Here is a 13,163-nt window from a genome sequence, read left to right as displayed (position 1 = left end):
CTTTCTGTAAAAGCAGTCTCCATAAAAGGCATAGTCTCTAAATACCTGAAAAAAACAGCTAAGGAAATTTGAATATTTTTATTTCCCTCTAGACATAATTCCCTCTTAGATATGTATAGGAAAGATCTAACTTGAAAAACTACACTGAACACTGCAATAAGGGAGTTCTTCTACCTAACACCCCCAGTTATTTGCTACATGCAAAATCTCTGATTACAGTGCTTATTAGAATTCAAGAAGCAATTAACTGTGGAAATGTGAAGAGGTGATATTTATTGCTTCTCAGAGCAGTGGTGAGTAATGCATGTGCTGATATCAGGGAATTAGCAATTCTTACCGGGAAACCTATAGACATGCTTTCACTTGAGTGCTATACCAACTTCACATTTCCTCCTTTACCTTTCCTTTTCTCACCTATCTTACTTTACATTATCATGACCTTATCTGATTTCTTTCTGAAACCCTTACTTAAGCCCCCTTTGATGATCAAGAGGGGAAGAGAAACAACTAGGAAAGAAACTTCAGAATGGAAACATTAGAATAAATCCATCTGAATTGCAAATAAGCCACAAGTTAAATTTACCTAAACGTATTTATTCTAGGCAGGATTCTCTGGTAGACACTGTAGGGAATTAAACCACAGACATCAGGTCACTATCCTAATTTAAAATGTTCAGTAACTCCACTACCACAACACAGCATCCACGTAGGGTAACTCTAAGAGTGGGAAGAGCCCTATTGTAATTACACACACAACAGGACTGTCATCAGGACGGTACCATCAGGACTGTCCTGGGTGATCTGGAGCATGTGTTCTGCTGCTCTGCGCAGCGTGTCCTCCCCGCCCACCTCACAATATGCTCCCGTGCAAGGAACACACAACGTCTGTTTGGACAAACTTGCTATGCATTTAACTGGGGCTTCTGATTCCAGAGTCAGTATACAATGAGACCAAATCAGGGATGAAGTAACAGGTAAAAATCAAGTAAAATGACATTTAAAGGAATCAAAGTAAACTTATTTGCAAAAACTCAGAAAACTGTAATAAAATCAGTGTCAAATGACACTAAGGCTTTAAGCTGACCTCCCTGCTTCTGTCCTCAGTGAAGCAGTAATCAATCCTAATGATTCTACCTCTACAATCTCAGGACAGTTGTTGGAAATGGCCACTGTTTCTAAGGTTCCTCACTTGTTGAATCTGAATGCAGGAGAAAACTGGATAAGCTCAAACAAATTGCTTTTACTCTTAATTACTGTACTATAGATGTTATTTTATTTTATTTTATTTTATTTTTTCAACGTTTATTTATTTTTGGGACAGAGAGAGACAGAGCATGAATGGGGGAGGGGCAGAGACAGAGGGAGACACAGAATCGGAAACAGGCTCCAGGCCCTGAGCCATCAGCCCAGAGCCCGACGCGGGGCTCGAACTCCCGGACCGCGAGATCGTGACCTGGCTGAAGTCGGACGCTTAACCGACTGTGCCACCCAGGCGCCCCTAGATGTTTTTTTAAAAAGAGGGTTCTGCAACTCTAATAAAAGTCCAAGCACATTCTTATTCACTCCTATTCTACACACACATACACACATACACACACACAGCCTTAATCTAGATGAACTTTGTCAATTTGTAACTAGTCTCCAAAAAAAAAGAGGACAGAACAAAAAAATGTGCACACTGCTTGTAAATATTTAAAAGTAACACTTCAGTAGGGGCGCCTGGGTGGCTCAGTTGGTTAAGCATACAACTTTGGCTCGGGTCATGATCTCATGGTCCATGAGTTTGAGCCCCACGTGGGGTTAAATGCTGACAGCTCCGAGCCTGGATCCCACTTCAGATTCTGTGTTTCCCTCTCTCTCTGCCCCTTATCCTCTACTCACTCTCTCTCAAAAATAAATAAACATTGGGGCGCCTGGGTGGCTCAGTCGGTTAAGCGTCCGACTTCGGCTCAGGTCACGATCTCGCGGTCCGTGAGTTCGAGCCCCATGTCGGGCTCTGTGCTGACCGCTCAGAGCCTGGAGCCTGTTTCAGATTCTGTGTCTCCCTCTCTCTCTGACCCTCCCCCGTTCATGCTCTGTCTCTCTCTGTCTCAAAAATAAATAAACGTTAAATAAAAAAAATAAAAATAAATAAATAAATAAACATTAAAAAAAACTTTAAAAAAAATAAATGAATAAAATAAAAGCAACACTTCAGTAAATAATTACAGCATCCTGTCTGTTAAAATGTCATTTCACCGGGGCGCCTGGGTGGCGCAGTCGGTTAAGCGTCCGACTTCAGCCAGGTCACGATCTCGCGGTCCGTGAGTTCGAGCCCCGCGTCGGGCTCTGGGCTGATGGCTCAGAGCCTGGAGCCTGTTTCCAATTCTGTGTCTCCCTCTCTCTCTGCGCCTCCCCCATTCATGCTCTGTCTCTCTCTGTCCCAAAAATAAATAAACGTTGAAAAAAAAATAAAATTAAAAAATTAAAAAAAAAAAAAAAAATGTCATTTCACCTATTCACTAAAACAAAAGAAAAAAGACAATATGACCTAACTGCTACATTTTGATATTTGGACAGGTAACTTTTCTTAAAGTTCTAAATATAGATCAAGTAAGGGTGCCTGGGTAGCTCAGTTGGTTAAGTGCCCAACTTCAGCTCAAGTCATGATCTCAACAGTTCATGAGATCAAGTCCCATGTCAGGCTCCACATTGATAGTGCAGAGCCTGCTTGGGATTCTCTCTCCCCTCCCCCCTACACTCACTCATTCTCTATCTCTCTCTCAAAATAAATAAATAAATAAATAAAACTATAAACATAGATGACATATAACTAGACAATGCAAACATCAGGAAAAGAATCAACCATTACTCACCAATATTGTTTCTAATAAGGCGACAGTATCCTGACTTTCGAATTTCTTATTGTTAGTGAACCAGTGAATCAGTTGCATAACTAGTGGCTCATATAGTTGCCTCGTCACCTAAAGAAACAATACCATTAGAGTTTACTTTCTTCATGTTAAAGTAATTTTACATTGGATAGAGTTCTGTTTAAATGACAGGAAAAATTAAGTAATAATACTCCTATGGTTTTTTATTAGTTTTCTTGTTAAAATTCAATGAGGAACATGCTCTTTCTAGCTCCTTTTTCTCTCTTTCCTAGAATCCAGCAGAGAAAAATATGCATATTAAAACTTACTGTTCTTCTAATATGGAGGCAGATATTGTTGTTTTTTTAATATTTATCTTTATTTATTTGATCCTAAACATGCATACAAGGTATTCTGGATCAGAGACATTATCATTATTCAACTACAAAGCAAATAACGATCATGTTATTCCCTACATCCTGATTCACACCCTTGTGGTGACAAAAGGAAATCAGATCAATGCCCTACACATACAAACTTCAAAACCTATTTCACAGAAGAGATACGGGAGAAAAAAGCACCTCTCCCATCCTGCCAAAAAAGAAGGAGTAAAATCTTTACTACTTGGAGCTGGGATGGAAAGGATCCTGGGTTCTTACTCCAACGTTCTAGAATATAAACAGAGTTTCTCCAGGGGCAGAGAGCCTTGTGGGTCCCTGGCTTTTATAATCCAAGGAGTCTGACAGGCCTGGACTCCTTCCTTCTGAAAGGAAATAACCAGGGAGACAGTACTTATCTTCCTGGAACCTTGGGAACTTAACCCAGTGGCCTCATCTGGTGTGACCATGTGAACATCTTGGGGAGATAAAAGAAGTATTCTTATCTTTTTGGAACACAGCAATTACCTAGACAAACGGTTACACATCAGATCCTCATTATACATGAAAAGTAAAAAGTTTATAGCAGAAGTGAAGGCAAACATTCCCTATCTTTATATCCTAAACATTTCTGTGTCTCAAAATACTAAGGCTCCTACAGAATACCAAGAAATCTAGGGGAGTTTTATCTCCCCCACTGACACTGAGCTCAAGAATGAAGCACACTGGTGTGTATACCAGGCCAAAAATCAGGTGAAATGTCTTGGGATTCAGACTAAACACAGAGTCCTCTTGCACTTGGATACTTTTCCCCAAAAGAATAGCTTTCTAACCTTTGAAGCCATTTTAAGGATTAATCAAAGTAAAAGCTCTTACCTTTCTTTCAGTTTGAAAGTTTAACTGGTCTTAAAGCATTATTTTTTTTTCCCCAAAAGAATTATACACTCTTATTCATACTACATATGAATTCACACAATTATTCACAAAATCATATATATGTGTCTGTGTGTACATATATATGCGTAGACACATGCATACAACACATATGTACACACACCTTACACAAATTATAGAAAATGTAGAAAACTATCCATCTGCAACCCTATATCCCAAAGGTAACCACTGCGAACATTCAGTATCACTGTTAACTTTCAAAATAATTTTTTAAACACATTTAAATATATGCATATGCACACTTAAAAATAATACACATTTTTACAACCACTTTTCCTCTTAATGCTGAATATTTTTGTATAAATATATAAGCTATAACAGCATTTTTATTAGCTATCTGGTATCTTATATATAGACATACCATGACCAGTTGCCCAAATCCTATTATTAGAAATGCAGGTATTTTTCTTTTTCTTTTAACGTTTATTTATTTTGAAAGAGAGAAAGTGCGAGCAGGGAAGGGGCAGAAAGAGAGGGAGACACAGAATCCAGAGCAGATTCAGGCTCTGAGCTGTCAGCACAGAGCCCGACACGGGCTCAAACTCAAACCACAAGACCATGACCTGAGCCGAAGTTGGACGCGCAACTGACTGAGCCATCAAGGTGCCCCTAGAGATGCAGGCATTTCTAATTTGTGACTGTTCTAAAGAAATCATGGCAAAGTCCAATATACACTGGTCTGAGCACATCTCTAGTCAGAAAGTGCTGGACCAGGGCTGCAGGTCACCCAGCGTTTTGTTCTGCTCACAGAGAACCTGTGCCCACCCACATTCTCTCCAGCCACAACTCCCAAGGTCCTTTCCATCATGCTTGGCAACACTTACCATTGTCAATTTTTAAAATATTTTACAACAGCTGAAAATAATAGCATTTTAATTTTAATTTCCTTATTTACTAAAAAGATTGAATATTTTAAAATATATTTCATTGGCCATATGTATCTCTTCATTTATAAGCTGCCTATTTTTGTTCTTTATCTATTTGCTCATTTTTAAATCTTTTGTATCTTCAGTAGAATGTTACAAAAAAATTCCCCACATTATGTATACATTACAATTGTGAGTTTTGTGCCATTCAGTATTTTTAAACATTTATAAAGTCAAAACTATCAACACATTAACATTTTTTTCTATATATCTGCTTTCTGTATCTTGTCAGAAAATCTCCACTTCTACGCAAAACTTTAGGGAAAGACATGGAAGGCTGTCTACACTGTAACGATAATAAAATCCATCCGAGTAGCAGAAATCACATCCTGTACATAAAGAGTTTCTGAAAGCTATGATCCTTTTTATAAGTAAAGCATATATGCACATTTGTAAAAACGTATTTTCACAAAGATCTGGGCATATATTCATGAAATTTTCAATAGAGGATAAAGTAGATTTTCCAGGGAAATAAGACTGGGAAAGGGGTGATGAGATGGAGGTTCACTTTTAGTTTCATGTGTTTCTATATTAAAAAACATATTTTATCATGAAAAAGACCATTCCAATCCAAAGATACACACGGACAGACAGCATGCTGTAACTAATTACATTTTTCTGTAATATATTCATAGTTTGTTTATCCTTCTCTTAATTTGAATTAATTTTTCAGGTTAGTTGACTGGCCTGAGATTATTTATTAAATGATCCACTTCTAACTTAAAAGCCTCTTCTACCATATATACAATTTTGATGTACACACATGAACCCACTTGGCAGCCACAAGACCCTCCCACTGGTCTATCTCTGCCTAGCTCAACCCTATTATAAATAACATGGCTTTAGCATCTGCTAAAGCAAGACTTCCTTCACTACTCTACCCTTTCAAAATTGTTCTTGGTGAGGCTCAAGCAATTATTCTTTCAGATTACTTTTTAAATTTTTTTTTTTTTTTCAACGTTTATTTATTTTTGGGACAGAGAGAGACAGAGCATGAACGGGGGAGGGGCAGAGAGAGAGGGAGACACAGAATCGGAAACAGGCTCCAGGCTCTGAGCCATCAGCCCAGAGCCCGACGCGGGGCTCGAACTCACGGGCCGCGAGATCGTGACCTGGCTGAAGTCGGACGCTTAACCGACTGCGCCACCCAGGCGCCCCACAGATTACTTTTTAGGTTCAAAATGAAATTAACTATGAGCTTTCTGCTGGAATGGTACCGAACTTACCGATCAGGGAACAGCTGGTGTTTTTTCAATATTGATTCTTCTATCTCAGATACAGAGCATGCTCATTTTGTATTCATAAAACATATATTTACCTGACATATTAAAGTTCATTTATAGACATTTTATATATATTTTTGATGCTGCTATGAGTAAGAGACTGTAGACCTATTTTCAAAGTGATCAATCCTAATATTTAAAATAAATGAGAACACTGATATGTGAGAATTTTGTTTTGTAGTTCGTCAGTTTCTTCCTTTGTTAATTCCTACAGTTTATCGGTTGACACTCTTGGGCTTTCCAGGTTTCAAAAAAATTACATTCAAAATAATAATCTCTTCTTCCTTTCTAATGCCCTTGCCCTCAGGGAACTCATGGCCTGGTGAGAGGCCCAAATACTAACCACTGCAAATAACTAACTGAATGCACATGAAGCAATACTGAGCAACCACTCCACACTGCAGGCACTGCCCCTCAACAGGCCAACTCACTTCTCACCTTGGGCTTCTATCCTGGCCCGGGCACAAGGCGGCATTAGTGCTTCATGCCTGGGGATGATTCAACTCTAGAATTCAGGGAGACATTCTTTTCATATTAAAGAGAACACTAAACTACTAACAGTTTCAGCAGGACAAACACCTTTGAGGGTTCTATGGAGGGAATTACTGCTTCTGAAATCCGTTTCTATGGTAAATTTCCAATTTTAACCAAACATCCTATTTAATCACAGCACATTTGAATACATTGCTGGATTGTATTCATTCATATATGTTGAAGAATTTTCCATTATATTTAGAAATGAGTTTTCTTGTTTTTAATAAATGATCTTTCATTTAGCTTCCTCTTTTGTGTGTGCATCCTGGTACCGAAGATATCGTAGCTTCATGAAATGAACTGAGAATTCTACTTTTTCCGGCTTCATGCAGCAATGGAGAATTTGCCACAAAGTCATCAGAAAGAGGCCACTTGTCATTATTTCCACTCTTGTACATGGTTACTACATGGTTACTTGTCTCTTCTTCATTCCTAGAGACTGTTAAGTCCCTACATGAGGGCAGACTGCAAATTCAGCTTTAGATGCCTATACTATCAGCAACTATTAACTAGATCAGTGATTCATTCCCAAACTGTGGCACAGTAAAAATCACCAGGAGAGCTTTTAAAAGTCCTGATCCCCAGGTCATACCCCTGAAGAATTAAATCACAGTTACAAGGGGCAGCGGCCAGGCAGCGGCATTTATGTTAAGATCCCCAGGGTATTCCAACCCGCAGCAAGCTTTGATGATCACTGAACAAGATCCAACTTTTTTAAGCTTTGCAACTGTGCCAGATTCAATGTCACTCACTTACCTGATCTACATCACATGCAAGTTGAAGTAGCACAGGGAAAGTTCGCTTGTAGAGCTGGTACATGGGTGGGAAACCCTGACCACTTTCGGGCATCTGAGTGGCTTTTCCCAACATAAACATAACTATGCTGTGTAAAAGTTCACAAGCTGCAACCTAAAACAAGCCAGGAGTTCAACAAGTTTAAGTTTCCAGGTTTACAAGAGAAGAATATTTTGAAATGTTACTCAACTTGGCCCTTTAAAAAGAAAAACTTCTGTAGCAGGTAACTATCATTCCCAAATATAAATTAACTGGAAGCAGCACTTCTTGCATAAAACTAATGCTTCTGTGCACTTTGATCCGCATCCAAGAGGGAAGAATGAAAACTTAAACGATTTAGACAAACTGGGAATGGTACCTTCAAAGAAATATGGTTCATTGCTACCATTATCACAGAACTTTACTTCATTTGTCAGCACATTTTTAACCTTCACTTTTAGTAAATACATTTTTAAAACATTTTTTGGAAATTTACAAATGAATTTCATAAAAACTTGAGATTATCTGTTTCTAACCTCCCAAGTTAAGGTGATAATAATGGTGCACAAATTGGAAATAAGTTTTAAGTACCCTTTGTACTGCATTTTCCATTCTGGACAGTTTTTTGGTATATTAGTGTTTTGCCAGGTTATTATCTACTAAGATTTACGTCTACTTTTTATTAGTAACATCTACTTCTGATAATTAAGCCACTAATTGCTATATTACAGAATATACAGAATTAATAATACTGGAATGTCTGAAATATATTATCTATTTCCAAACAAATACAGGTCTTAAAAAGCATAGATTATAAATAAAATAATAAAAAATGAAAGTACTTTAGTTTGTCTGTCACTAGCTGAAAGAGCTAACTCTGTGACCCGAGGCAAGAACACATCCAGATAAATGACAGGCTTCATTTCTATAAATGGTACTGCAAAACTGAGTCTTTTTTCTCTGTCCCATGCCACATATTTCTTCATCATTTCATCTGAGGATGTGGCTGTTAAAAAAAATCAGGAAGAGCATGTTTTCATTCAAAATCTTTCTAATATCAATTGCTCTACAATTCATTAGTGAAAGTAGAATGCTTTTATACTTCGAACACATCATTCAACTTTCCTTTTTTGTTTTTACTTCAGACATGTACATGCCATTACATTATCACTGACATACTATTTTTAACTTTGATTTAAAGTAAAATTATTTTTAAGCAAGTTTAATAGTCCGGAATGTTTAGTTTCCATTTTCAGTAAGAATTATTTTAGGTGTTATGTGGAAAAATGATAAATGAACAATAAAAATCTCCCCTTTGTAAACATTTATTTTCCCAATGTAGGTTCTAACTTCCTAAATAACCAAAAGTCATTAGTATACTTAATATGAAAGATCAAAACTAAAAATACAGATGAATTTTTAGTAATCTAAAATGCTGATTCTGATAGAAAAAAAACACTCTAAATAAATATCCAAATATTAAGAACATCAGAATTTTCAAAGATTAACTTTGAATTCCTGACACAACGTATAATATTAAAAGTGTCACATTAGATTCTGTTTCGAAATGGAAAATGTGTTTAACAAACCAGACTAGAACATCTTGTCAACGAGTATTGAGTTATCCAGATTGCATGGGTATTGTCAAAACATTTCATTTGGCACAATATTATTCTTTGTAATCTCACTTGAAAATATATAAATCACATATAGGAGCAAATACTACAATATACCATGATCTGTATATACTCAAAGTACAAATACATCTACAGAGATAAATTTATTTTAAAGGAAAGTTTACCTGTTAGGAGATTTTTGTTTATTTGTCCTCCCAGAAAGCCAAGCATTTGTACTACTCTAATCCTTATTTCTTCTAAGGACAGTACTTCATTCTGCAACTTTGAACAATAATACACATGTGATGATAACGAATTAAAGATTAAGAGAATTATGAGAAGAAAAAAACCGATTTTATGACCCTCTCTGTTATTAATTTCTTTGAATGGTTCATTATATCCTATACAGTACTGCTGTAAATATTACTGCAAATTCATGGAAAGAAGTCACATCTTGTCCAGTTTTGCAGTCAGATGTCCATTTCCAAGGCCAGTGGTCACAAAGTTATGGCAGGATCCTTTACGCCCTTAAAAAATACTGAGGATCCCCAAAGAACTTTTGTTTAAGTGGGTCACGTTTATTGATAATTTCTCCTACTAGAAGTTAAAACCTTGAAATTATTTACTGTTTTATTTAAAAATACGAAACCCAGGGGTGCCTGGGTGGCTCAGCTGGTTGAAAGTCTGACTCCTGATTTCGGCTCAGGTCATGATCTCAGTTCGTGAGATCCAGCCCCACGTTGGGCTCTGTGCTGACAGCGTGGAGCCTGCTGGTGATGCTCTCTCCCCCTCTCTGTGCCCCTCCCCTGCTCGCATCCTCTCTCTCTGTCTCAAAGTAAATAAACAAAACAAATAAACAAACAAAAAAAAACCCCACTGAAACCCATTACATGTTAACAAATGACATATTTTTAGGAAAAGTAATTACATTTTCCAAATAAAACAAAAAACCTCAGGAAGGTGACACTGTTTCACACTTGTGCAAATCTCTTTACTGTGTGTCTCACTAGGAAACAACTATAGTGATATGTTGTTAGGCCACACATGTAAGATGGAGGAGTGTTTTAATAGTCTTTTTAGATAACAGCTCGATACAAATTGAACAAGTCAAAATTTCTCCTTTTTTTTAAATTCTTTTAAGCTTATTTACTTTGAAAGAGGGAGAGAATGAGCAGAGGAGGGGCAGAGAGAGAGGGAAAGAGAGAGAGAGAGAATCCCAAGCAGTCTCTGCATGTTCAGCACAGAGCCTGATGCGGGGCTGGAAGTCATGAACCGTGAGATCATGACCTAGGCTGAAACCAAGAATCAGACGCTCAATCGACTGAGCCACCCAGATGCCCCTCCCCCCCCCCACCCCCGGTTATTTCTTAGTTACAATGTGGAATCTGAAACCTTACCAATGAATTTGATGTAGTCTGTTATATTAAAATCCACTGGTCTATCCTGCACTTCGAGTGGATTTTTTTTACCTACGCATGACTTGGTAACATAATGTACTGGTGATGTGAAAATACTGGTTTACTGGGTTATGCAGATCTTACAAATGTTGACATATTTCATTATATATGCAAAAAAATCACATTGGTTAATATCAACAATATTATCAGAAAACTCTTTATTAAAAAGCTGTCAAGTTCACGGTGACGGTTTCAAGTTTTCCAAAATTTAATTTTTGTTTAAAACCTTACAATTTTATCATTGGCAACAAATACTCTCAGATGTTTTCTTTGAAGTGACAGTCTCACTCTATTTTAGATAAAATCTCTGCCTAATACCAAACAGCCACAGTTTGTCAGTTGTTCTTTCAAGTAAAAATGTTGTTCCTGAAAAAGTGCCTACTTTAGCTCACAGCTCAAAACATCACAAAGTGCTTTTCCTAAAGACAACTGCCACACTGCACTATGCAACAGACTGCTTTATGCACACTTCCTGTTTCATCACAAAGAACATTAAGAAGACATGTGTTCAAGGGTCAAGATTTAATGAAGTGCTTAGGAATGAACAGTGTTACCCATCATTACACCATAGTGCAAATGTCAGTGAGTAAAAATAGCTTTGGCCTTGCACCCTGGAACCCACAGAGTCCTCACATCAAGAACCACTCTCCTAATGAGAAATTGTATATCTGTAAAGAAGTTTTATTTGTAAAACCAGAAACATGCTCAAGTAATTTTATTTTGTTTTATTTATATGTGATAAAAGAATTTAAATATTTTAGACAGCCATCTCCAGTTCTACGCAGTGTCTCAATCAAAAGCTGTCAAAAATAACGAGGTGGAGGAATTTACCCTAGAGCTTACATTATCAGTTCTAGACATTAAAAGTTTTTCAAATTTTAATTTTCACTCCATACCTAAAATAGGTATTTTCTCTATAGTCCCTTTTCTCTCTTTATTCTTTGTTTCCTATTACATTATAAGCCACATCTCAAAAACCTAATCTCAAGAAATCATCACCAAAAAAACATAAACCCTGGCATCAATTAAACTTGACAAAATAATATATTTAAGGCCTAAATGAATCAATCTTACATATCCATAATATCAATATTATGATTGCTTACTGAAGATGATCCATATTACTTTCTTTCAGCCACTAAATATATTTGAAGGTAAAGAAAACAAGAAAACACAATCAAGACAATAAACCAGATAGTTAATATTTCTTACATTTTTATGGCTAAAAATACACTGAAACTATTTCTATACTATTCTCTACTTTATAGATAAGAATAACATTTTAAACAAAGATTTTTACTCATTCAGAAGTTTAGAATCTGATCTCTCCATTGTTTAAGGTAAAGAATATACAAAGGATTTCTTACCAATGAAATGTTCTTTGTCTTTTTCAGATGCTTTAACACAACTTTATTAAATCCTTTCTGGGCAGCCCGAGAAAGTGCTGACACTTCCCAGTTCTTGGTCTCATCTATCAACAGTAAACAAAAATAAATTTCAAATAGCATCCACTCATTTATTTGATGCACACTAGGGAGTACACAGAATACTGCCAAATAGAGACATTAAAATCCTAATTTTAATTATGATTAAAATATTAAGTTTCTACAACAAAAATAATTAATAATGGTTGTCCTGGTTTTAAATATCATTGTCTACTAAAAGAAACATGGTTCCTTGAAGAAGTGGCTAACTCCAGACATTGGGTAGACCTATATTTATAAGAGGAGCCTGAATCACCTTTTTGGTTCTAGGAAGGAGCTGCAAGAAGCAGCCAATTCCCACTCCTTATATGGAAGCCAAATCTGGAACAATCTGAGCATAAAAATGAATAACAAAGATAAAAGACTAGAGCCACTGGAAAAATAAGAATCCACAAGTTCCTACTAATATAAAGAAGTAAGAAAATGAAGTAACTTCTTACAATAGAATGCCAACTAGTATGATGGAATGACGGAGTCAGAAAATCACTATTTTACAACCATCACAGTAGTAAGAGATTCAGGAAGAATAATCAGGGGGTACTCGTGAGGAGCAAGAATATTTACAGTTGTGAAGTATCTCTCCATAAAATTTTTTAAAAATGATTACAAACTTAGAGAAAATTTTGAAGTATGGAAAAAACATACTTTTCTTTCCTGAACCATTTAAGAGTAAGTTACCTGCCTGATGCCCCACCACTCCTCAATACTTTAGCTATGTTTGCTACAAGGACATTCTCCTACATGACAGTCATTGCAACTATCCAAATTAGGACATTCATCTTGAGACATGACCCACAATTAACCTTCAGCCCCACTCAGGTTCCAGCATTGAGCTTAATAATGTCTTTATTCAAAACCACATGTCATATTTAGCTGTCCTGTCTTTTTAGTAACCTTTAAACTGAA

General features: G+C 36.6%; 1 protein-coding gene across 3 annotated transcripts in view; it reads right to left on the bottom strand.

Moving 5' to 3' along the window:
• Window positions 1-13,163, bottom strand: part of PRKDC (protein kinase, DNA-activated, catalytic subunit) — a 213,285-nt gene that overhangs the window by 159,743 nt on the left and 40,379 nt on the right. For all 3 annotated transcript variants that reach the window (XM_045455381.1, XM_045455382.1, XM_045455383.1), the window contains 5 exons: window positions 12,141-12,244; window positions 9,502-9,592; window positions 8,543-8,706; window positions 7,683-7,835; window positions 2,856-2,963 (listed from right to left, as the gene is read on the bottom strand). In XM_045455381.1, the coding sequence (XP_045311337.1) occupies window positions 2,856-2,963; window positions 7,683-7,835; window positions 8,543-8,706; window positions 9,502-9,592; window positions 12,141-12,244 (620 nt within the window). The remainder of the gene's footprint in view (window positions 1-2,855; window positions 2,964-7,682; window positions 7,836-8,542; window positions 8,707-9,501; window positions 9,593-12,140; window positions 12,245-13,163) is intronic.

Source organism: Leopardus geoffroyi, chromosome C3, assembly GCF_018350155.1.
Source record: "Leopardus geoffroyi isolate Oge1 chromosome C3, O.geoffroyi_Oge1_pat1.0, whole genome shotgun sequence".
Lineage (NCBI taxonomy): Eukaryota > Metazoa > Chordata > Mammalia > Carnivora > Felidae > Leopardus > Leopardus geoffroyi.
This window is presented reverse-complemented; position numbering and strand designations above follow the sequence as displayed.